At 32.2% G+C, this 21,163-nt stretch overlaps 4 protein-coding genes across 11 annotated transcripts in view; 1 reads left to right on the top strand and 3 right to left on the bottom strand.

The window, feature by feature from the left end:
- Positions 1–363: 363 nt before the first annotated feature.
- On the bottom strand, positions 364–1,803 carry LOC108736740 (putative transcriptional regulator cudA). Its single transcript, XM_018469291.1, has 2 exons — positions 1,573–1,803; positions 364–1,221 (listed from the first exon to the last, which is right to left on the bottom strand). The coding sequence occupies exons 1-2, from the start codon at positions 1,615–1,617 to the stop codon at positions 526–528; spliced, it is 741 nt and encodes a 246-aa protein (XP_018324793.1). The 5' UTR covers positions 1,618–1,803; the 3' UTR covers positions 364–525.
- Positions 1,804–4,459: 2,656 nt separating this feature from the next.
- LOC112904622 (uncharacterized protein DDB_G0284459-like) lies at positions 4,460–8,445 on the bottom strand. Its single transcript, XM_025975109.1, has 2 exons — positions 8,265–8,445; positions 4,460–8,207 (listed from the first exon to the last, which is right to left on the bottom strand). Exon 2 carries the CDS (start codon positions 8,201–8,203, stop codon positions 4,757–4,759), a length of 3,447 nt encoding a protein of 1,148 aa, XP_025830894.1. The 5' UTR covers positions 8,204–8,207; positions 8,265–8,445; the 3' UTR covers positions 4,460–4,756.
- A 383-nt stretch (positions 8,446–8,828) lies between these two features.
- LOC108736738 overlaps positions 8,829–21,163 on the top strand; it is a 20,433-nt gene continuing 8,098 nt past the window's right edge. The window contains exons 1-2 of one of the 7 annotated variants that reach the window (XM_025975115.1): positions 8,830–10,403; positions 19,358–20,184. In XM_025975115.1, the coding sequence (XP_025830900.1) occupies positions 9,554–10,403; positions 19,358–20,163 (1,656 nt within the window). In that variant the 5' untranslated portion in view covers positions 8,830–9,553 and the 3' untranslated portion in view covers positions 20,164–20,184. Of the gene's footprint in view, positions 10,421–17,716; positions 18,775–19,332; positions 20,185–21,163 lie in introns of those variants that run through there. The other 6 variants (XM_025975114.1, XM_025975113.1, XM_025975111.1 and 3 more) reach the window with 6 other exon arrangements.
- On the bottom strand, positions 13,313–17,334 carry LOC108736761 (uncharacterized protein DDB_G0284459-like). 2 transcript variants are annotated; one of them, XM_025975108.1, is made up of 3 exons: positions 17,153–17,334; positions 13,617–17,095; positions 13,313–13,385 (listed from the first exon to the last, which is right to left on the bottom strand). In XM_025975108.1, exon 2 carries the CDS (start codon positions 17,089–17,091, stop codon positions 13,645–13,647), a length of 3,447 nt encoding a protein of 1,148 aa, XP_025830893.1. In that variant the 5' UTR covers positions 17,092–17,095; positions 17,153–17,334; the 3' UTR covers positions 13,313–13,385; positions 13,617–13,644. The 2 variants fall into 2 exon arrangements, with proteins under 2 accessions (XP_025830893.1, XP_018324824.1); XM_018469322.2 differs by lacking the exon at positions 13,313–13,385 and having other exon boundaries at positions 13,408–17,095.

Here is a 21,163-nt window from a genome sequence, read left to right as displayed (position 1 = left end):
TATACAAATAGGAACCAAAACTTAAAGGTACCAATATTATTTTACTTTTTACTTTTTTGACTGTGTACCTATATTATAAAAGTTGTTTTTGTTTCTTTTTTCTAATGTAATGCCTATGTGTATCTCCTCCGCCATATTGAAATTAATTAATGTTTGATTGCTGGAAATAATTATTTCACTTACTCATTGTGGTTTTAACTACAAAAAGAGTACAACATACAGTCCTTTATTATTAGTGAAAATTTATATTCTTAAAATGTTATGGAATTATTTCACTTAAGCCAATAGTGCATATATTTTTAATATTGGTACCTAACAAACTTACAATTCACAATGAAAGTAAGATAATTATTAAATCCATGATTAGTTTACATATTTTGGTATCATCGTGGTTTAGAAAACTTAGGTATATTTTAGACTTACAAAACAAATGCAAATGAAACAAGTTACTTGATTTGAATGTCTGTAACAATTATTTTATTTTCTCTATTATTAAAACAAAACATGCTGTATACATTATATAACTTAATGATTATCTCTATTTTGTTGACTGAAGTAAATAAGAGATCTATATGCGTGTCCCATAATACTTCCCAACGTCTGCATTACAGATGCAATTAAAGTCAAAGGTAAAAATTGACCACTAGGACTTTCTGAGCGGGATTTGGACTTAGTTACTTCTGTTGGTTTCATCTCATCAAATTCTTCTAGCTTATCATATTTATCTTCAGTTCGTCTTTTAACATCTGTGTCAAATACAATTCTGAATGATTCGTCGTTATTACTGGTTGTTTCTTTTAAATTTTCATTGAAACTAGAAGTGGTAGTTGTGTTGTTACCACCAGTAAAAATTGTAGTATCGGGCTTGTTATCATTATCATCATTATCATCGGTGTTTTCATAATTCATATCTCCATCATTTTCTCCTTTCGACCCCTGGAGGAATCCATTGGAGAGACTTGTTATCAACTGAATTTTTTGAAGTATTTTATTAATTTTTTTATTTAATAACGAAGGAACTACTTCGTTATCGGGTTCCTCCGGTTCACTGTCTATGCTTGTATTGTTAAGACTATCTCCCTCTTGGTTTTCAAATTTATTAATTTTACTGCCTCTAAGATCAAGGATGTTACTGGTTTGGGGGGGAGTTGAAGCTCTAGTTAAAAGGGTTGTTAAACCTTGATTCGAGAAAATGGGAATTGGATGACATACTTGTACACCCTACAATTGAAACAAACAACAATAAATAAAATACAAAACCAATATGTATATACATACAATAAATCAAATAAAAAATGAATTATATACAGGGTGTCCCTCCTTCCCAAAACGTGTAATTAGCTAAATATTAGTAGTATTACTTATTAAGTTTTTATTCCCAATCAAAAAGCCTACATGTTGCAAAAACATTTTTAAATAAAAGAAATATTGGAATACAAAACCGATGATATGTGTATATAGGAATTATACTGTTAATTACTTATTTGAAAGGAACTTCACTTTCTTAAAACGCATATTCTGTTTCTTAATTAGGTATTTTACTAATCATATTATGTCTATTTAAACACTTACGCATGTTACTATTAATAACAAAAACTTAACAGACTGCAAAAACATTTTTTACTTTACACTTGACTAACCCTTGAAACTTTTAAGACATTTTATCACTTGCAACTAAAACAGTAGTCAAAATTTTCTGAAGTTTTCGGACTATCGTTATAAACCATCCCCTCTTTTATTTTTTATTCACTACCATTGCATTGTAAAACAGTATATCTGAGGTCAAAAACAATTAGTAAAACAGAAACACCTTCGGTGGTCGATATAGCAAGTGTTCACGTAAGTGACTATGTCCAGTAGGCTGTGGCACATCGTCTACTTATTTCGAATACTGATGATGTTCAAACGCATTCTATGAAGCAATAAAAAGTAAAATAAGGTGATCATTTATTATTATCGAATTAATATGTGGACGGCGAATCTTTTTTAATAGTTCAAGGCGCAAACACAGTTATTGCTACTGAAAGTGAAACCAAAAGCTTACTTTTTAAACCAATTTCTCTTAACTAACTATACATTAATTAATAATACTATATTAAGAAAGCTTTCTAGCCTAAGAACAATCATAAAATAAGCTGATATAGTAAAATAATGAAGTCAGTCAATCTCCTCTTAATAGCATTCACCCGGTATAAGTTAGATATTTTGTTAAAGTCGATATAAAACAGATATTGACTTGGTATAGGTATTTCTAATATAAGTCAACGGGATATACCTAATTAATGAAAATATGTTCGAAAGTAGCATTTCAGCTTCTTCCAGAGGCCGGAAGTGTGCCATTAAGTCGCCATTTTAAATGAAATGATCCAGTTTTCATTGTTTTCTTAATTACTTTGTTAAATTTAAGGGTTGTAGGTACTTTTATAAGAATGATGTACCCCTACTAAAGCTAGTTAATTTTTTTATAATCCTCTAGGCTTCTACCTTTTATTTCACTATAAACATCTAATGAACGGTTTATATTTAACACCCTGTATATTTTTTGTTACATACGGAACGTAACGCAATGGTTCCATTTGTATTTATAAGAGTTAAGTGTGAATGAAACTTTCTTTTAACTTGTATTAAAACTGATTTAGATACTCTAACAATATGTTAACATTCATTAATTTATATAAAACTACTGTTATTAGTTCTTTTTATCCCAAGATGCAGTTCTAACACATTAAACTCAACGCAATATAAATTTCTTAGATTTTTAAGTTTAACGAAGGTTTATTCATGAAATTAATGATCTAATTTTTATTTATATACAACAGCTCCTTCATCTGTTAATTATTTGCAGTGGACAGCTGTAAAATTTTTAAAAACCTTTTTCTTTATGATTCCATTATACCTATAAACTATTTCAAAATACCCGCTTTCTAAATTCTCAATACGATCGCTAGATAGCGCCAACTACACCTTTCAGTCAAAAATACCATATATTTTAAAATATTCTTACAAAATCAAATCCACTAAGTAAATACTTCCTATATGTTAGAATATTGTTACTAACAAGTAAAAAAATTAAAGCATCTTGTTATTATTTATTATGCGTATGGTTCCAATATAAATAAATAAAAGTTTTAATTCGTAGCCTTCATGTTTGCTACTACGCATGTGCATGCTCTCGTGCAGTCTGTATTTGACACTCGTAAAAGTAGTATTGTGAAAACCGGGCGAAAACAGTGAATTTGTTTAATTTTTTTAAATTAATTATAAAATGATCAGTCGCATAACAAATTAAGCAGTTATTCACTTATAATTTAGAAAAGTTCGGTTACGGTGAATATCACAACGTATAATACATAAAATTCCACAAGCTCTCTAAGGTAGGATTTTCAAACTTATCTTAGGTAGTTTCAATAGTTTGTATTTTTGCAAATGTCCAGAAACGTAAAACGTTTATGAATTATATTACGGATTTAATATTAATGATGAAATTTCGCCAACTACAATAAGTCTTTGCCGTTAATAATATAATTTATGAGGAGTTTCAGTGTTTTCTACACCTATTAATTTACATTTATTAAACTGTGCTGTTTATGTCTAACAGATAATATTACAATGTATTTGTTATTTGCAAACTATACGCCGGCCATTTTATTTTATTAAGTTGTTCCCTGAAAATTTATTTAAAACAATCAACAATTAGACGTCTAAAATTAATATAAAAATACTAATGTTTATATGCGTTTTCGAAAACCGAATCAAACGTTTCATTTAAATGAAAATTGATGCAGTTTATGTACTTTTGAATTTTGTCATAGTTTTGTTCCGCCATTTCTAAATTATCAGTTATTCTCATTGTTGAAACAACCAACGCCCTCAGTTTCCGGTTCTTGCTGCTTTGAGTAGCAGACATGTTAATTTTGTGACTAAAGATGTTACATTGTGTGAATAAATATCGCATAGTGTTTACTGAAACATTAATTATGGTAAGAATATTGTTCATCCCCATTTACTGCTTCTATCCTGCCATAAGCAAAACGTTTGTTTTATACTAATCCAACATACAATTTTTACATATTACTTTCCAATTTAAAATGAAATCTAACATAACACCCGTTTTCAAACACTATAAGTCAATAAAGTAATGAACTTTATGTTTTAAATAAAACTTTTATTGATAGAACTTCATTACTGCAATAATGTTACTTTTACAAACAATTTCTTACCACATAAAACGCAATACAATTGAAAGAACCTTTTAAATGTATACTTGATACAATTTATTACATGAAGTTAAGTTTAAAATGATTATTGCCAAAAATAAATGATAAAAAAATAAAATAAATATATTATACTACATGAAATACAAAACTGAAATAATGCATTCTAACTTAAAAGTAACGCAAATGAAACTAAATTTTTACTACATCTAGCATAATTATGAAGTGTAATAACAGCAACCATCTCTAAATATCGTTATTATATATTTTACCAAGAATAAGTATAAAAATAACATGCAAGTTAGGTCAGTAGCAATTTAGATAAACATCCCATAAAAATTCTGATAACAGTTTCTATAGAATATTTAGTAACTTTGGTCATTGAACAATTACAAGGCACTGAATTTTAACAATTTGCATAACATTTTCCTGTGATAAATTAGTACACAATTATTTATATAACATTGCAAACACTCTAATCCTAATAAAACAGAATATGAAATACACAAATAACCAACTAATTAATTGGAAGTCAAAAATTCTTAAGGTTCAGGATTACTGTTTGAGTTTTCTGCTTCATTTACTCCATATGCCTGTTTTATGGTTTCCAAGTGGCGCTTTTCATGATTCTTCATATGATCTGCTCTTGAAAAGGTCTTTTTACATATGGTACAACTGAAATCTCTCTCCTTACTGTGTGTTTTTAAGTGTCTCTTCCAATTCATTGTGATTGTTATTTCTCTAAAGCAAATGGGGCATTTTTTTCTGTCAGAATTCTGGTACACTTCGTCATATTTGGCTAATTTATCAGGTCCTAGCAGTATTCTGCCAATCTGATGTTTCACAATCTTATGTTCAATAAATTCTTCTTCCGTTTTAAATAACTGGTTACAATACGGAAAGGGACAAACTTTAGGTTGCATAACGGAAGAAAACTCAAGAAGGGGGAAGTTTACTGCTTTTGAAGTTATTGAAACTTCTGCAATGTCTTGTTCCAATTCTTTCAAGTTTGGAACTACTTTTGAGGCGTTTTCCCTAGGACGCCTTTGACGTTTTCTCACAGGAGAGCCGTCTTTTCTAATGGATCGCTTTTTGTACTTTCTCTTCTTTGTTGATTGCTGCAAACCAAATATTTCGTCTTCGGTTTCGTCAAAATCATAAACAGATGCGTTAACGGGAGGATTATTCTGTTTTGCTTTTTCTCTTTCCATCATTTCCTTCTTGTGGCGTTCAAGTATTCCACTCGCTGTTATTTTAGGGGTCTCAGATTCAGACTCTTGTTGGAAGGGTTGCATTGGGATTTGTTGTTGTGACTTTGGTTTTTGATTAGCCAAGTTACCAAAACTACGAAGACTACCGCTACTTCGTAAATTCAACGAACTGCAGCTAGCAACTTGATCAGTTTGCATTAAAACCTTCTTACCATTATGAATTTTATCAAAATATTTCGTATCGCGTGAAGTACTTGGAAGAGAAATATTGTTAATATCCTGCTGTTGCAAAGATGATCCTACGTTGTTAGTATCCTTATTTTCTTTTAGTGAATTAAACAGCCTGTCAACCTCTTCTTTAGAAAGTCGATTTATTTGACTGGCTGTTTTTATTATTATTATAGGTCTTTTTGGAGGAGTGGGTTTGATTTTCTTCTCGACCTGCTGAATAGATTTTGTGGGTTTGGCTGTTGCTCCTTGATTATCTGGTGTACTTCTTTGCGAGGAATTATTAGATGGTTGGGCTTGTAAGTTTCCAGTAACTTTCTTAGACAAATTAGAAATCCTAGATTTTATTGGTCTTGCCTTCAAATATTTTGATTTTCTGGTTATCGATTTTTCTCTTACTTTACTTGAAATTATATCTTTAGTTTTAACAGTCAACAGCTTGCGTTTTCTTATTTGTTTTGGTCTGGCGTTTATTTTTAATTTCTGCTGTGTCCTTCTCAAGCGTCTTGATTTTAAAACTCCCAATCCAGAATTACATGTGGCACTGTTTCTCTTAACAGTTTTGAAAAATTTCTTTGGAGTCACATTCTTCCCTCTTTCCTCATTTATTATTGTTGATTCGCCAAAAGACACCCTCTTAACTATAGGAACAGATTTCTTTTCCTTTTTGATATCAGAGACCTTTTCTTGAAACTGTACTTGTTGAGCTTTTTTCTGTTTTGACTTGTTAAGTTCCTTTCTGAACTTTAAACGATTTGAGCTGCTTCTCACAAGTTTTAATTTTTGCAACTTTTGGCTCACCTTTGTTGATACACTTGGATTGTTCTTTTTATTATTTGTTTTTGCTCTGGTAGACAATGCAACTGGAGACGCATTTTCAGCATTATTTTCAACCCCTTTATTGGTAATTTTATCTTTTGTACGTACAATTTTTTCAATGCTATTATCAACCGAAGCCTGTAGTTGAACCTCTTTTGTACCATCTTTGTTAATGTTATAATTTGTTTTTGACCTTAAATTAATGGTTGGTTTATCATCTATAACTTTTGATGTTTTTTGTAAACCTGATGTAGATGGTGAACTATTTTCATAATCAATCTCTTTTTGTGATATGTTTTCGAAATTTTCAATTAACTTACTGGCAAATTCTTTTTCGATTTCTTTGTGAGATTTTTCTTTATTTTGATCTGTTAATACCACGTTATCATTATTATCTGAATTAGTTGAAGATGGTGTAATAGTATTTTTATAATCTAGAGAGTCAGTTTGTGTTTCTTCTATTGGAGAATTCAAACTTAAAGTGTCTAATGAACTTGTGACCTTCTGAATAGAGGGAGATTCAAGATTAGATTCCAATATTCTTCTGCGTAATTTGTCATTTTCTTCTGTATTTATATTCTCCTTTACAGATTCTTCAGATTTTACATCAGCAGTAGATGGGTCATTTCTTGGAAATCTTTCAACCACATGTTTATTACTCCGTTTTTTGTTTAATTTGTCATAATTTAGTTTAGTTTGATTTTTAATTCTTCTCAGTGCTCCACGAGTCAACCTTCTGACTTTAATTTTTGTTTTGTCTTGTATAACTTTCCTCGAATGTCTCAACTGAATTGATTGGAAAAAATAAGATGGTATATCAGAAGGTCTGCTAAATTGTCTTATCAAAGATGTTCTATGTCTAACTTTCTTGGATTTCTCAAGTACTTGTGGAATATGTATTTTAAAAGGTTTTTTTGAAAATTCTTTTTTAGTATGCTTAATTAATTGTTTATTAAGCTTTTCCTCACCAACACTGGTAGATTGCTTACGCATTTCAGTACTTCTACTCCCTGCATTTGATGAACCAGACGACTGAGATTCATCTACATTTGTATCTGACTTATTTTCAGTTCCTTGATCGCATTCATCAAGTTCATCTTCAGAATAGGTTTGTACAATAAAATGTTCTGAAGCCTTATTGTTACAAATCAGATTACAATTCATATCATCTTTGGTTTTGAATCTCAGCAGTGTCAATTTCTTTTTTGGTCTGCTCTGTGTATTATTGACTTTTTCATCACTGATGTTCTCAGTTACACTGCCAGAAAATTCTTCCTCATCTTCATCATATTCAAAGTCAGTAGTTTCATTTTCATCTTTCTCTTTTGTTTCCTCTAAATCAGGTTTTGTAACAGCTGCTGCATCACCTTTAGATTTAGCAATCCTTCTTTTATCATTCTTGAACAGGCAAATATCCATGTGGGTCACCTGACGCTTCTTAAAGGCAAATGCTCTACAACAAAAATGGCATGGAAAGAATTTTCTGCCATCACTAGAAAACACCACTTCTGGCACATTTCTGGTATTGATAGCAAGTGATAAATTCACTGATTTTTTAACATTTCCATCTTTATTCTTATCACTTTCAGAAGATGATGTTGGTTCGTTGTTGGAATCACCTTTTTTTGAGGCACCTTTCAGATGCCATTTTATTGCTGCTTTTGCAATTTCTTTATCGTGTTCTTTTTCACTATACTTAATATTGCTGGGTCTTTTGCGTAAAAGAGGCATTTTCCTAAAAAATATTGAAGATAAACATAACCATCATCTGAAAATAACACACTCAGCTTACCTTTACCAACTGTATTACACAATACAATTACTGATAAACCTGATTGATAATGAAAAATATAAATTTGTGTTAACGGAGCATTTTCATAAATTAAAAAAACTGAAAGACCAACGAAAATTAAACAACAGAAAACACCATCAAAACTTCAGAACCACAAAAACAAACTGGTTCACGAAAACGATAAGGACAGCAAATATTAATCAAATGTACATGGTGTATTTAAATTATAGCATGATTCTTTCTGTATATTAAAAGATTATCGTATTATTCATTGAAAATTGCTGTGTCAAACTATTTAATAAAATTGTGCATTACAATCGGGGATTCCCTAGGTATTTTGAAAAATATAAACATTGAATACTGGAAGGTGATATTGTATGTTTCTTATAAATACTCCTCGTATATAAGATAAGTAAAGCTACAGCTCGACACTGTACATAAGTGTGCTTATGTTTTTATTTGTGTTTAACGTGAGTACTTTTTATTAAAAAGGCGTAAATTCATGATACATCAATTTTTAAATTACAATCTCTTATTTAAAAACATTCACTTTAATAGTACCTCCTAATTTTATTCAAAAATAACCATAAATCAATTAATTAACTTAAAATAGTTAATGAGTATGGTCCTCCTTAATTACAGTGAGTACAGGTATGTCCGTTAACATCACACTCTCTCTTCGTTTTCTTTACAAAATAGACAAATAGTTTAACGTAATAAATTTTTTGCTTTAATTTTGAATAGAAAAGTAGAGCAGACTAACCAGTTTTTTGATTTGTTCCAGTGTAGAAAAAGATTAAAAATACAATTAAGTACAATCCATATAGTGCAGATGCATGTAAATTCATGTTGGAAAGGGACTGTTCATAAATTATATAACGCAAATTGGGGGGGAGGGGGTTCAACATGGTTGAGGTCCTATGTTGGAAGGGCGGGAGTCAAAAATTAATTAATTTTACATTAAGTACCCATCTACTGCTTTATTTATGGACAACCCCATAGGGCTCCGTAGGTACTAGTGTACAGGATGTCGATAAGTAGTTTCCAATCTTTGATTCATTAGAAAAGTAATTGCTTATCTGTATGCATATTGTATAGTATTTTTTTTTTACCACGGAATGGCTCACAAAATGTCATTCGAGTGGAAATAACGACATTTGTTTGTCAAAATGAAGCTTGTTTATAGTTAATCCTTTGCTTTTTCATAATTTTTTTTCCTTTCGCGTGCATGCTAACAAGATGAAACGTATTTATTAGGTGGTGTAGGTGTCACTATTTTTTTGAATTTTATGGGTTCTCGAGATCGTTTAACGTGTTATAGTTCGGGAGATTGGAAGAAACAGAATGATTCTGCAGTAGTTGCATCCGGTTGTTTACTATCAAATCATAATCGCCAAAGACAAAAGAAAAGGATTACAATCCGTTCGAATAAATCGCGAAAATGTCAACCGAGATACAGGCAGAGGAAAGATTGCTATTGCACAAGTCGCCCTGTACCTACACGAATAAATTTCAACGTTAACAAAGCTCAGCATTATCACACCTCTGATAATTGCCCATTTCCTGACCAAGACGAAGACGAATCCTTCATGTTTCAACCAATAGAAAAGATTTCTTTATACAACACCACCATGTTACAAAAAGCCAGGGAACTGTTAGATTACGAACCTTCAACGTTGTTCTTGCGGAAACTTAAAGCTGAAGCATGTAAAGCAGTTCTACGTGAAACAGAGGATACCCAAAGGGATTGTTCCAAATACACCAGAGCTAGACAGGCGTACGAACAGTACGTGGATTTGAGAAACAAAGACGAAAGTCTTGTGCAGCCCTGTATGTGTAAATATCCGCAGCAAAATGACGGCAGTGATACCGATTCGAAAAAGAATGATGCTAATATCCAAACCTTATGTGCAGAAGTGGAAAGGAAGTGTGCTGCAACCGAGACCAACAATCGGTGCTGTCCGAAATGTTGCAAATGTCAAAAAGACAAAAGCACTTCTGCGGATTTTTGTAGAATTGAAGAACCAAAACCTGCGGATATCTGTAGAATGGAAGAACCAAAACCTGCGGATATCTGTAGAATGGAAGAACCAAAACCTGCCGATTGCGATAGAATTGAAGAACCAAAACAGCAGGAAGATAAGCCAAAACCGAAGGAAGANCAACGACAATACACACACACGCACACAGGTAGTGTGGTACTGCATTGAGGGGGCGAAGGCCAGCAAAGACGATTCATGGTTCATTTAGAGACTTAAAGAGTCAGTTATACAACTCATATTAGTCTTAGTTTTGCATCTAACACAGTCATTATCTGGTGGAATTCAATGATTTAGTTGTTTCAATTATTTATCGGTCACTACCCATTTATTAGAATGGCAGTCGGATGAATTAGTATCTCATTTCATTTTAGACAATTAATTTATTTATTAAGACGTTGATATTATTAGATTATTAATTTAGAAGTTAGACATAATTAATAAGAAGTCACTACAAACCCACTCCAAATTTAAACTTTGACTTCAAAATTTCATAGTTCAAGTATTATTTTACTTTGAGTTTTATTCCTCGTTTAAGTTTGATAACGTCTGTTAAATTCCATTTAATGAACTCGGAGGATCTGTAACTGAAAGGTATTGAAATTTAGTTAATAGAATTTCATTTAACTTTAAAACTTTAAAAAGTTGAAAACTTGTAAAGAAAAATTGATTGAAAACGAATTAAATAGGGGAAAATTATTTAATATCTATTTAAATAAAAAGTACCGCCCATAACTGGCAAATATTTTGACTAGATAAGAATGCTTGTAGACACATGACAGTGTGAGCGCCATAATATACCATGTATTAACAATACCTTCGATAATAGAAATGATTTGGTTCTAAAAATCCATATTTCGCCAACACTTTTTCGCCATTGCTATAAATTGATGATACATTTGGTGTTTATTAAGTTCGTTGTTAGTGAATGTATTATCTGCTTCTTTATATGAGAAATCTTTTGTGTTTCAACAATTAAATGATGGATAAAATGTTAGATACTTAAAATCTACATTTGTATTAAAAAACAAAAGATTCAACTGAAGTTCTTAGATCTTTAATGAGCAGGTACCTTCAGTAGTGATTCACCATTAAAATTATACAAATACACAAAAGTAATATGCAATACTATATAGTAAAAGCTCTTTTTTCGCAGGGTACACGTTCCATAAATATGCCGCGAATACAGAAACCGGGGATATGGAATGATAATTAGTATGGAAGCATATTGATAAATTCGCAATTAATATTAATCATTATAATCAACTTTAGGCAAGAGTTCAAAAAATTTATTGATTTTTTCTTGTTTTGAATTTTGAAATTAGTCCACTTGGTTACATCGTTCATAAAATTCGCCTCGGCACGTGCCAACAGTATTTAAAAGATGCCGATAAGTTGCAAAATAACACCGGATCCTTTTCTATTTACTCGGTTATATCTTTTGTAAAAGCTACCTTGGCACGTACCAACAGTACATACTCAATAGATGCTGATACATTGAGGGAATTCAGTAGTACACGCGCCGTAGAGTAAAAACATGTTTATCGGTTCTAGATATCATGAGTTTAATATTTGGAACAGAGGTTTGAAATTTTGTAGTAATATAGATAAAGCTTTGTTCTAAAGCTTGTCGAAGGTCATTTTTTAATTTTTTAATTTCTATTGAAAATACGTGTCCTACAAGAAGCATCAACTGTAAGCACTTGTAAAAGCTTTTAATGGTCATACTATTGAAAATTAAAAACGTGCTGAGTTAGTGTGAACCTTTGTCTGTTACCCTACAAAAAATTAGATATTTATCTCGCAGCATTTAATCACAATGTTTAGAATAGAAACCCATGTTTTCGGAAAAATTCACACTAGACACGAGCGGTCTATTGCGGTCAATCCCCTTAATAAATGACACCGAATTCTTTTCTATTTACCGATTGCAACCGCGAATAATGAAATTTTTAGCCGCGAATGCAGGAACTGGGTTGCAATTTTTCCAGCCGCGAATAAAGAAACCGTCAATAAGGAACTTTTACTGTAAATTAAAAACATGATGGACCGTGCAAGAATCACTCCTTTTAAAAATATCTACTTCTTGAGGAGGCACTTCAAAAGAAACAGTTCTCATATCGACAATATAAACGTCATCAGTGCAGGGCAAAACAAAACATATTCCCGCATTTAAAGGGGTTTCAGACTTTAACTGACCTAAACGTAATATAATTGCTTTTTGATATGCGTGAACAACCTAAAAATACAGAAAAACTTGAGATATAATTAAAAATAAAAATTAGTTATAAATTAATTAATATTTACCCGTAGACAAAACAAAATGGAGAGAGGTGATGTTATTATCAAAAAGATTATTGAAAGTGCCATTATAGTCTTTTTCAGGCAAGAGCTAGTCATGTTGGTATCGTGTTCTACAACATTCCGTTTCAATTTAAACGGTTTAAGTAGATGTAAAATTTAACTGAGTTTCCGGATCTAAAAAGTTCGCGTTTTCGACAATATTAAAAAGCACTTTGCTTTTTTGATAACTCGTTTAAATGTCAATGATTCAAAACAAATTATATGTCAAAAAAAAAAAATAAAAGTATAGAACAGAAGTTTCACTTACATGTACGAATTTCTACAGACACGCCAGTATACAAATTAAACTATAACATTGAATTTAATATTTTGTGGAGTTGTTTTATAAATAATTTACTACTAAGGAAAGTAGGCATTGAATAGTGGAAGTAGATATTCTGTTGAGTCGATCCTCAAGGGAGGGGGAAAGATAATCAAGAAAAAAGGGTGGACACTTTCATTGTTAATCTCAATCTCATTAGCGCTAATCTTCACTTCAATTACAAAGAACAATAACTGTATATTTTTGAAGTGAAACTTCTTTACGCACGGTAGGGTAAGTTCGTTTCATGCGAGTTGCTATGTAACGAAATCATGCAACGCATTTCCCCCGCTGTCTGTGTGTGCTTAGATCTTTAAAACTACGCAACGGATTTTANATAAATTAGTACACAATTATTTATATAACATTGCAAACACTCTAATCCTAATAAAACAGAATATGAAATACACAAATAACCAACTAATTAATTGGAAGTTAGGTCAGTAGCAATTTAGATAAACATCCCATAAAAATTCTGATAACAGTTTCTATAGAATATTTAGTAACTTTGGTCATTGAACAATTACAAGGCACTGAATTTTAACAATTTGCATAACATTTTCCTGTGATAAATTAGTACACAATTATTTATATAACATTGCAAACACTCTAATCCTAATAAAACAGAATATGAAATACACAAATAACCAACTAATTAATTGGAAGTCAAAAATTCTTAAGGTTCAGGATTACTGTTTGAGTTTTCTGCTTCATTTACTCCATATGCCTGTTTTATGGTTTCCAAGTGGCGCTTTTCATGATTCTTCATATGATCTGCTCTTGAAAAGGTCTTTTTACATATGGTACAACTGAAATCTCTCTCCTTACTGTGTGTTTTTAAGTGTCTCTTCCAATTCATTGTGATTGTTATTTCTCTAAAGCAAATGGGGCATTTTTTTCTGTCAGAATTCTGGTACACTTCGTCATATTTGGCTAATTTATCAGGTCCTAGCAGTATTCTGCCAATCTGATGTTTCACAATCTTATGTTCAATAAATTCTTCTTCCGTTTTAAATAACTGGTTACAATACGGAAAGGGACAAACTTTAGGTTGCATAACGGAAGAAAACTCAAGAAGGGGGAAGTTTACTGCTTTTGAAGTTATTGAAACTTCTGCAATGTCTTGTTCCAATTCTTTCAAGTTTGGAACTACTTTTGAGGCGTTTTCCCTAGGACGCCTTTGACGTTTTCTCACAGGAGAGCCGTCTTTTCTAATGGATCGCTTTTTGTACTTTCTCTTCTTTGTTGATTGCTGCAAACCAAATATTTCGTCTTCGGTTTCGTCAAAATCATAAACAGATGCGTTAACGGGAGGATTATTCTGTTTTGCTTTTTCTCTTTCCATCATTTCCTTCTTGTGGCGTTCAAGTATTCCACTCGCTGTTATTTTAGGGGTCTCAGATTCAGACTCTTGTTGGAAGGGTTGCATTGGGATTTGTTGTTGTGACTTTGGTTTTTGATTAGCCAAGTTACCAAAACTACGAAGACTACCGCTACTTCGTAAATTCAACGAACTGCAGCTAGCAACTTGATCAGTTTGCATTAAAACCTTCTTACCATTATGAATTTTATCAAAATATTTCGTATCGCGTGAAGTACTTGGAAGAGAAATATTGTTAATATCCTGCTGTTGCAAAGATGATCCTACGTTGTTAGTATCCTTATTTTCTTTTAGTGAATTAAACAGCCTGTCAACCTCTTCTTTAGAAAGTCGATTTATTTGACTGGCTGTTTTTATTATTATTATAGGTCTTTTTGGAGGAGTGGGTTTGATTTTCTTCTCGACCTGCTGAATAGATTTTGTGGGTTTGGCTGTTGCTCCTTGATTATCTGGTGTACTTCTTTGCGAGGAATTATTAGATGGTTGGGCTTGTAAGTTTCCAGTAACTTTCTTAGACAAATTAGAAATCCTAGATTTTATTGGTCTTGCCTTCAAATATTTTGATTTTCTGGTTATCGATTTTTCTCTTACTTTACTTGAAATTATATCTTTAGTTTTAACAGTCAACAGCTTGCGTTTTCTTATTTGTTTTGGTCTGGCGTTTATTTTTAATTTCTGCTGTGTCCTTCTCAAGCGTCTTGATTTTAAAACTCCCAATCCAGAATTACATGTGGCACTGTTTCTCTTAACAGTTTTGAAAAATTTCTTTGGAGTCACATTCTTCCCTCTTTCCTCATTTATTATTGTTGATTCGCCAAAAGACACCCTCTTAACTATAGGAACAGATTTCTTTTCCTTTTTGATATCAGAGACCTTTTCTTGAAACTGTACTTGTTGAGCTTTTTTCTGTTTTGACTTGTTAAGTTCCTTTCTGAACTTTAAACGATTTGAGCTGCTTCTCACAAGTTTTAATTTTTGCAACTTTTGGCTCACCTTTGTTGATACACTTGGATTGTTCTTTTTATTATTTGTTTTTGCTCTGGTAGACAATGCAACTGGAGACGCATTTTCAGCATTATTTTCAACCCCTTTATTGGTAATTTTATCTTTTGTACGTACAATTTTTTCAATGCTATTATCAACCGAAGCCTGTAGTTGAACCTCTTTTGTACCATCTTTGTTAATGTTATAATTTGTTTTTGACCTTAAATTAATGGTTGGTTTATCATCTATAACTTTTGATGTTTTTTGTAAACCTGATGTAGATGGTGAACTATTTTCATAATCAATCTCTTTTTGTGATATGTTTTCAAAATTTTCAATTAACTTACTGGCAAATTCTTTTTCGATTTCTTTGTGAGATTTTTCTTTATTTTGATCTGTTAATACCACGTTATCATTATTATCTGAATTAGTTGAAGATGGTGTAATAGTATTTTTATAATCTAGAGAGTCAGTTTGTGTTTCTTCTATTGGAGAATTCAAACTTAAAGTGTCTAATGAACTTGTGACCTTCTGAATAGAGGGAGATTCAAGATTAGATTCCAATATTCTTCTGCGTAATTTGTCATTTTCTTCTGTATTTATATTCTCCTTTACAGATTCTTCAGATTTTACATCAGCAGTAGATGGGTCATTTCTTGGAAATCTTTCAACCACATGTTTATTACTCCGTTTTTTGTTTAATTTGTCATAATTTAGTTTAGTTTGATTTTTAATTCTTCTCAGTGCTCCACGAGTCAACCTTCTGACTTTAATTTTTGTTTTGTCTTGTATAACTTTCCTCGAATGTCTCAACTGAATTGATTGGAAAAAATAAGATGGTATATCAGAAGGTCTGCTAAATTGTCTTATCAAAGATGTTCTATGTCTAACTTTCTTGGATTTCTCAAGTACTTGTGGAATATGTATTTTAAAAGGTTTTTTTGAAAATTCTTTTTTAGTATGCTTAATTAATTGTTTATTAAGCTTTTCCTCACCAACACTGGTAGATTGCTTACGCATTTCAGTACTTCTACTCCCTGCATTTGATGAACCAGACGACTGAGATTCATCTACATTTGTATCTGACTTATTTTCAGTTCCTTGATCGCATTCATTAAGTTCATCTTCAGAATAGGTTTGTACAATAAAATGTTCTGAAGCCTTATTGTTACAAATCAGATTACAATTCATATCATCTTTGGTTTTGAATCTCAGCAGTGTCAATTTCTTTTTTGGTCTGCTCTGTGTATTATTGACTTTTTCATCACTGATGTTCTCAGTTACACTGCCAGAAAATTCTTCCTCATCTTCATCATATTCAAAGTCAGTAGTTTCATTTTCATCTTTCTCTTTTGTTTCCTCTAAATCAGGTTTTGTAACAGCTGCTGCATCACCTTTAGATTTAGCAATCCTTCTTTTATCATTCTTGAACAGGCAAATATCCATGTGGGTCACCTGACGCTTCTTAAAGGCAAATGCTCTACAACAAAAATGGCATGGAAAGAATTTTCTGCCATCACTAGAAAACACCACTTCTGGCACATTTCTGGTATTGATAGCAAGTGATAAATTCACTGATTTTTTAACATTTCCATCTTTATTCTTATCACTTTCAGAAGATGATGTTGGTTCGTTGTTGGAATCACCTTTTTTTGAGGCACCTTTCAGATGCCATTTTATTGCTGCTTTTGCAATTTCTTTATCGTGTTCTTTTTCACTATACTTAATATTGCTGGGTCTTTTGCGTAAAAGAGGCATTTTCCTAAAAAATATTGAAGATAAACATAACCATCATCTGAAAATAACACACTCAGCTTACCTTTACCAACTGTATTACACAATACAATTACTGATAAACCTGATTGATAATGAAAAATATAAATTTGTGTTAACGGAGCATTTTCATAAATTAAAAAAACTGAAAGACCAACGAAAATTAAACAACAGAAAACACCATCAAAACTTCAGAACCACAAAAACAAACTGGTTCACGAAAACGATAAGGACAGCAAATATTAATCAAATGTACATGGTGTATTTAAATTATAGCATGATTCTTTCTGTATATTAAAAGATTATCGTATTATTCATTGAAAATTGCTGTGTCAAACTATTTAATAAAATTGTGCATTACAATCGGGGATTCCCTAGGTATTTTGAAAAATATAAACATTGAATACTGGAAGGTGATATTGTATGTTTCTTATAAATACTCCTCGTATATAAGATAAGTAAAGCTACAGCTCGACACTGTACATAAGTGTGCTTATGTTTTTATTTGTGTTTAACGTGAGTACTTTTTATTAAAAAGGCGTAAATTCATGATACATCAATTTTTAAATTACAATCTCTTATTTAAAAACATTCACTTTAATAGTACCTCCTAATTTTATTCAAAAATAACCATAAATCAATTAATTAACTTAAAATAGTTAATGAGTATGGTCCTCCTTAATTACAGTGAGTACAGGTATGTCCGTTAACATCACACTCTCTCTTCGTTTTCTTTACAAAATAGACAAATAGTTTAACGTAATAAATTTTTTGCTTTAATTTTGAATAGAAAAGTAGAGCAGACTAACCAGTTTTTTGATTTGTTCCATTATCAGTGTAGAAAAAGATTAAAAATACAATTAAGTACAATCCATATAGTGCAGATGCATGTAAATTCATGTTGGAAAGGGACTGTTCATAAATTATATAACGCAAATTGGGGGGGAGGGGGTTCAACATGGTTGAGGTCCTATGTTGGAAGGGCGGGAGTCAAAAATTAATTAATTTTACATTAAGTACCCATCTACTGCTTTATTTATGGACAACCCCATAGGGCTCCGTAGGTACTAGTGTACAGGATGTCGATAAGTAGTTTCCAATCTTTGATTCATTAGAAAAGTAATTGCTTATCTGTATGCATATTGTATAGTATTTTTTTTTTACCACGGAATGGCTCACAAAATGTCATTCGAGTGGAAATAACGACATTTGTTTGTCAAAATGAAGCTTGTTTATAGTTAATCCTTTGCTTTTTCATAATTTTTTTTCCTTTCGCGTGCATGCTAACAAGATGAAACGTATTTATTAGGTGGTGTAGGTGTCACTATTTTTTTGAATTTTATGGGTTCTCGAGATCGTTTAACGTGTTATAGTTCGGGAGATTGGAAGAAACAGAATGATTCTGCAGTAGTTGCATCCGGTTGTTTACTATCAAATCATAATCGCCAAAGACAAAAGAAAAGGATTACAATCCGTTCGAATAAATCGCGAAAATGTCAACCGAGATACAGGCAGAGGAAAGATTGCTATTGCACAAGTCGCCCTGTACCTACACGAATAAATTTCAACGTTAACAAAGCTCAGCATTATCACACCTCTGATAATTGCCCATTTCCTGACCAAGACGAAGACGAAGACGAATCCTTCATGTTTCAACCAATAGAAAAGATTTCTTTATACAACACCACCATGTTACAAAAAGCCAGGGAACTGTTAGATTACGAACCTTCAACGTTGTTCTTGCGGAAACTTAAAGCTGAAGCATGTAAAGCAGTTCTACGTGAAACAGAGGATACCCAAAGGGATTGTTCCAAATACACCAGAGCTAGACAGGCGTACGAACAGTACGTGGATTTGAGAAACAAAGACGAAAGTCTTGTGCAGCCCTGTATGTGTAAATATCCGCAGCAAAATGACGGCAGTGATACCGATTCGAAAAAGAATGATGCTAATATCCAAACCTTATGTGCAGAAGTGGAAAGGAAGTGTGCTGCAACCGAGACCAACAATCGGTGCTGTCCGAAATGTTGCAAATGTCAAAAAGACAAAAGCACTTCTGCGGATTTTTGTAGAATTGAAGAACCAAAACCTGCGGATATCTGTAGAATGGAAGAACCAAAACCTGCGGATATCTGTAGAATGGAAGAACCAAAACCTGCGGATATCTGTAGAATGGAAGAACCAAAACCTGCCGATTGCGATAGAATTGAAGAACCAAAACAGCAGGAAGATAAGCCAAAACCGAAGGAAGATAAGCCAAAACCGAAGGAAGATAAGCCAAAACCGAAGGAAGATAAGCCAAAACCACAAAAAGAAAAACCAAAATCGCGGAAAGATAAAACCAAACCCGAGTCTCCCGTAGAAAAGGAGAAACCAAAACAAATTTCCAAACCGCAAGCGACGGTTAAAAAACCGAAACCTCCGAAGTCTGAAAAGAAGAATCCGGTTACAAATAAATGCGAAAACTTTGGCTTCAGCTCGCTGCCGCTTAGTCCAGAAATTCGCGATCAGCAACGTTTAAAGAAACAACCACAGTGCGAAGACGATATTGACGAATGGTCGCGTTACTGTTGCAGTTGCCCACACGGATATCAAAACGTGAAGGACTTGCAAATATTTAGAAACGACTGCTTCTTCGAAACACATTCCGTTAATGACTTTATAACAAACATGCCCAAGCACGATTGTGTTCATTTAATAAATTTCGATGAGAAATCTGAACCACACTATATCAACGCCGATCCGTATGGCTACAGCAGATGTTACATTTGCAATAGAGCTATGACCACAGTGCGAAATCAAGCTGCCAAAAAACCCGTTAAGGAGAACGTCGATACTTACAGGCAATCAAAATTATCAAACTTAAGTATGACCAAAAATGCACCCATAATCATCGAACCAACGAAAATACAGATTTCGAACAAAAGCCAAAAAGTTCTGGCAAAATTACCACCGTACTGTGAGGAAGCGGGGAATTTTATAAAAACGAAATATCGACGTCCCGTGCCCACGAACACTTTTGCACTGAGATTTCAAAAAGGAGTGTACAATAATTGATTTTGTAATAAATTATAAATTAAAAACATGATGGACCGTGCAAGAATCACTCCTTTTAAAAATATCTACTTCTTGAGGAGGCACTTCAAAAGAAACAGTTCTCATATCGACAATATAAACGTCATCAGTGCAGGGCAAAACAAAACATATTCCCGCATTTAAAGGGGTTTCAGACTTTAACTGACCTAAACGTAATATAATTGCTTTTTGATATGCGTGAACAACCTAAAAATACAGAAAAACTTGAGATATAATTAAAAATAAAAATTAGTTATAAATTAATTAATATTTACCCGTAGACAAAACAAAATGGAGAGAGGTGATGTTATTATCAAAAAGATTATTGAAAGTGCCATTATAGTCTTTTTCAGGCAAGAGCTAGTCATGTTGGTATCGTGTTCTACAACATTCCGTTTCAATTTAAACGGTTTAAGTAGATGTAAAATTTAACTGAGTTTCCGGATCTAAAAAGTTCGCGTTTTCGACAATATTAAAAAGCACTTTGCTTTTTTGATAACTCGTTTAAATGTCAATGATTCAAAACAAATTATATGTCAAAAAAAAAAAATAAAAGTATAGAACAGAAGTTTCACTTACATGTACGAATTTCTACAGACACGCCAGTATACAAATTAAACTATAACATTGAATTTAATATTTTGTGGAGTTGTTTTATAAATAATTTACTACTAAGGAAAGTAGGCATTGAATAGTGGAAGTAGATATTCTGTTGAGTCGATCCTCAAGGGAGGGGGAAAGATAATCAAGAAAAAAGGGTGGACACTTTCATTGTTAATCTCAATCTCATTAGCGCTAATCTTCACTTCAATTACAAAGAACAATAACTGTATATTTTTGAAGTGAAACTTCTTTACGCACGGTAGGGTAAGTTCGTTTCATGCGAGTTGCTATGTAACGAAATCATGCAACGCATTTCCCCCGCTGTCTGTGTGTGCTTAGATCTTTAAAACTACGCAACGGATTTTAATGCGGTTTTTTT

This window comes from Agrilus planipennis, unplaced genomic scaffold (assembly GCF_000699045.2).
Source record: "Agrilus planipennis isolate EAB-ADULT unplaced genomic scaffold, Apla_2.0 scaffold103, whole genome shotgun sequence".
In the NCBI taxonomy this organism is placed as follows: domain Eukaryota; kingdom Metazoa; phylum Arthropoda; class Insecta; order Coleoptera; family Buprestidae; genus Agrilus; species Agrilus planipennis.
Note: the sequence above shows the minus strand (reverse complement) of the source record. Positions and strands in the feature narration are given on the sequence as shown.

Bases quoted from the DNA above. Each gene is read 5' to 3' on its own strand.
- LOC108736740 (XM_018469291.1), bottom strand. From the start codon at position 1,617: ATGTTTTTGCAGTCTGTTAAGTTTTTGTTATTAATAGTAACATGC. The intron at 1,222-1,572 runs GTAAGTGTTTAA...TTTCAATTGTAG, and splicing joins TGTTATTAATAGTAACATGC to GGTGTACAAGTATGTCATCC.
- LOC112904622 (XM_025975109.1), bottom strand. From the start codon at position 8,203: ATGCCTCTTTTACGCAAAAGACCCAGCAATATTAAGTATAGTGAAAAA.
- LOC108736761 (XM_025975108.1), bottom strand. From the start codon at position 17,091: ATGCCTCTTTTACGCAAAAGACCCAGCAATATTAAGTATAGTGAAAAA.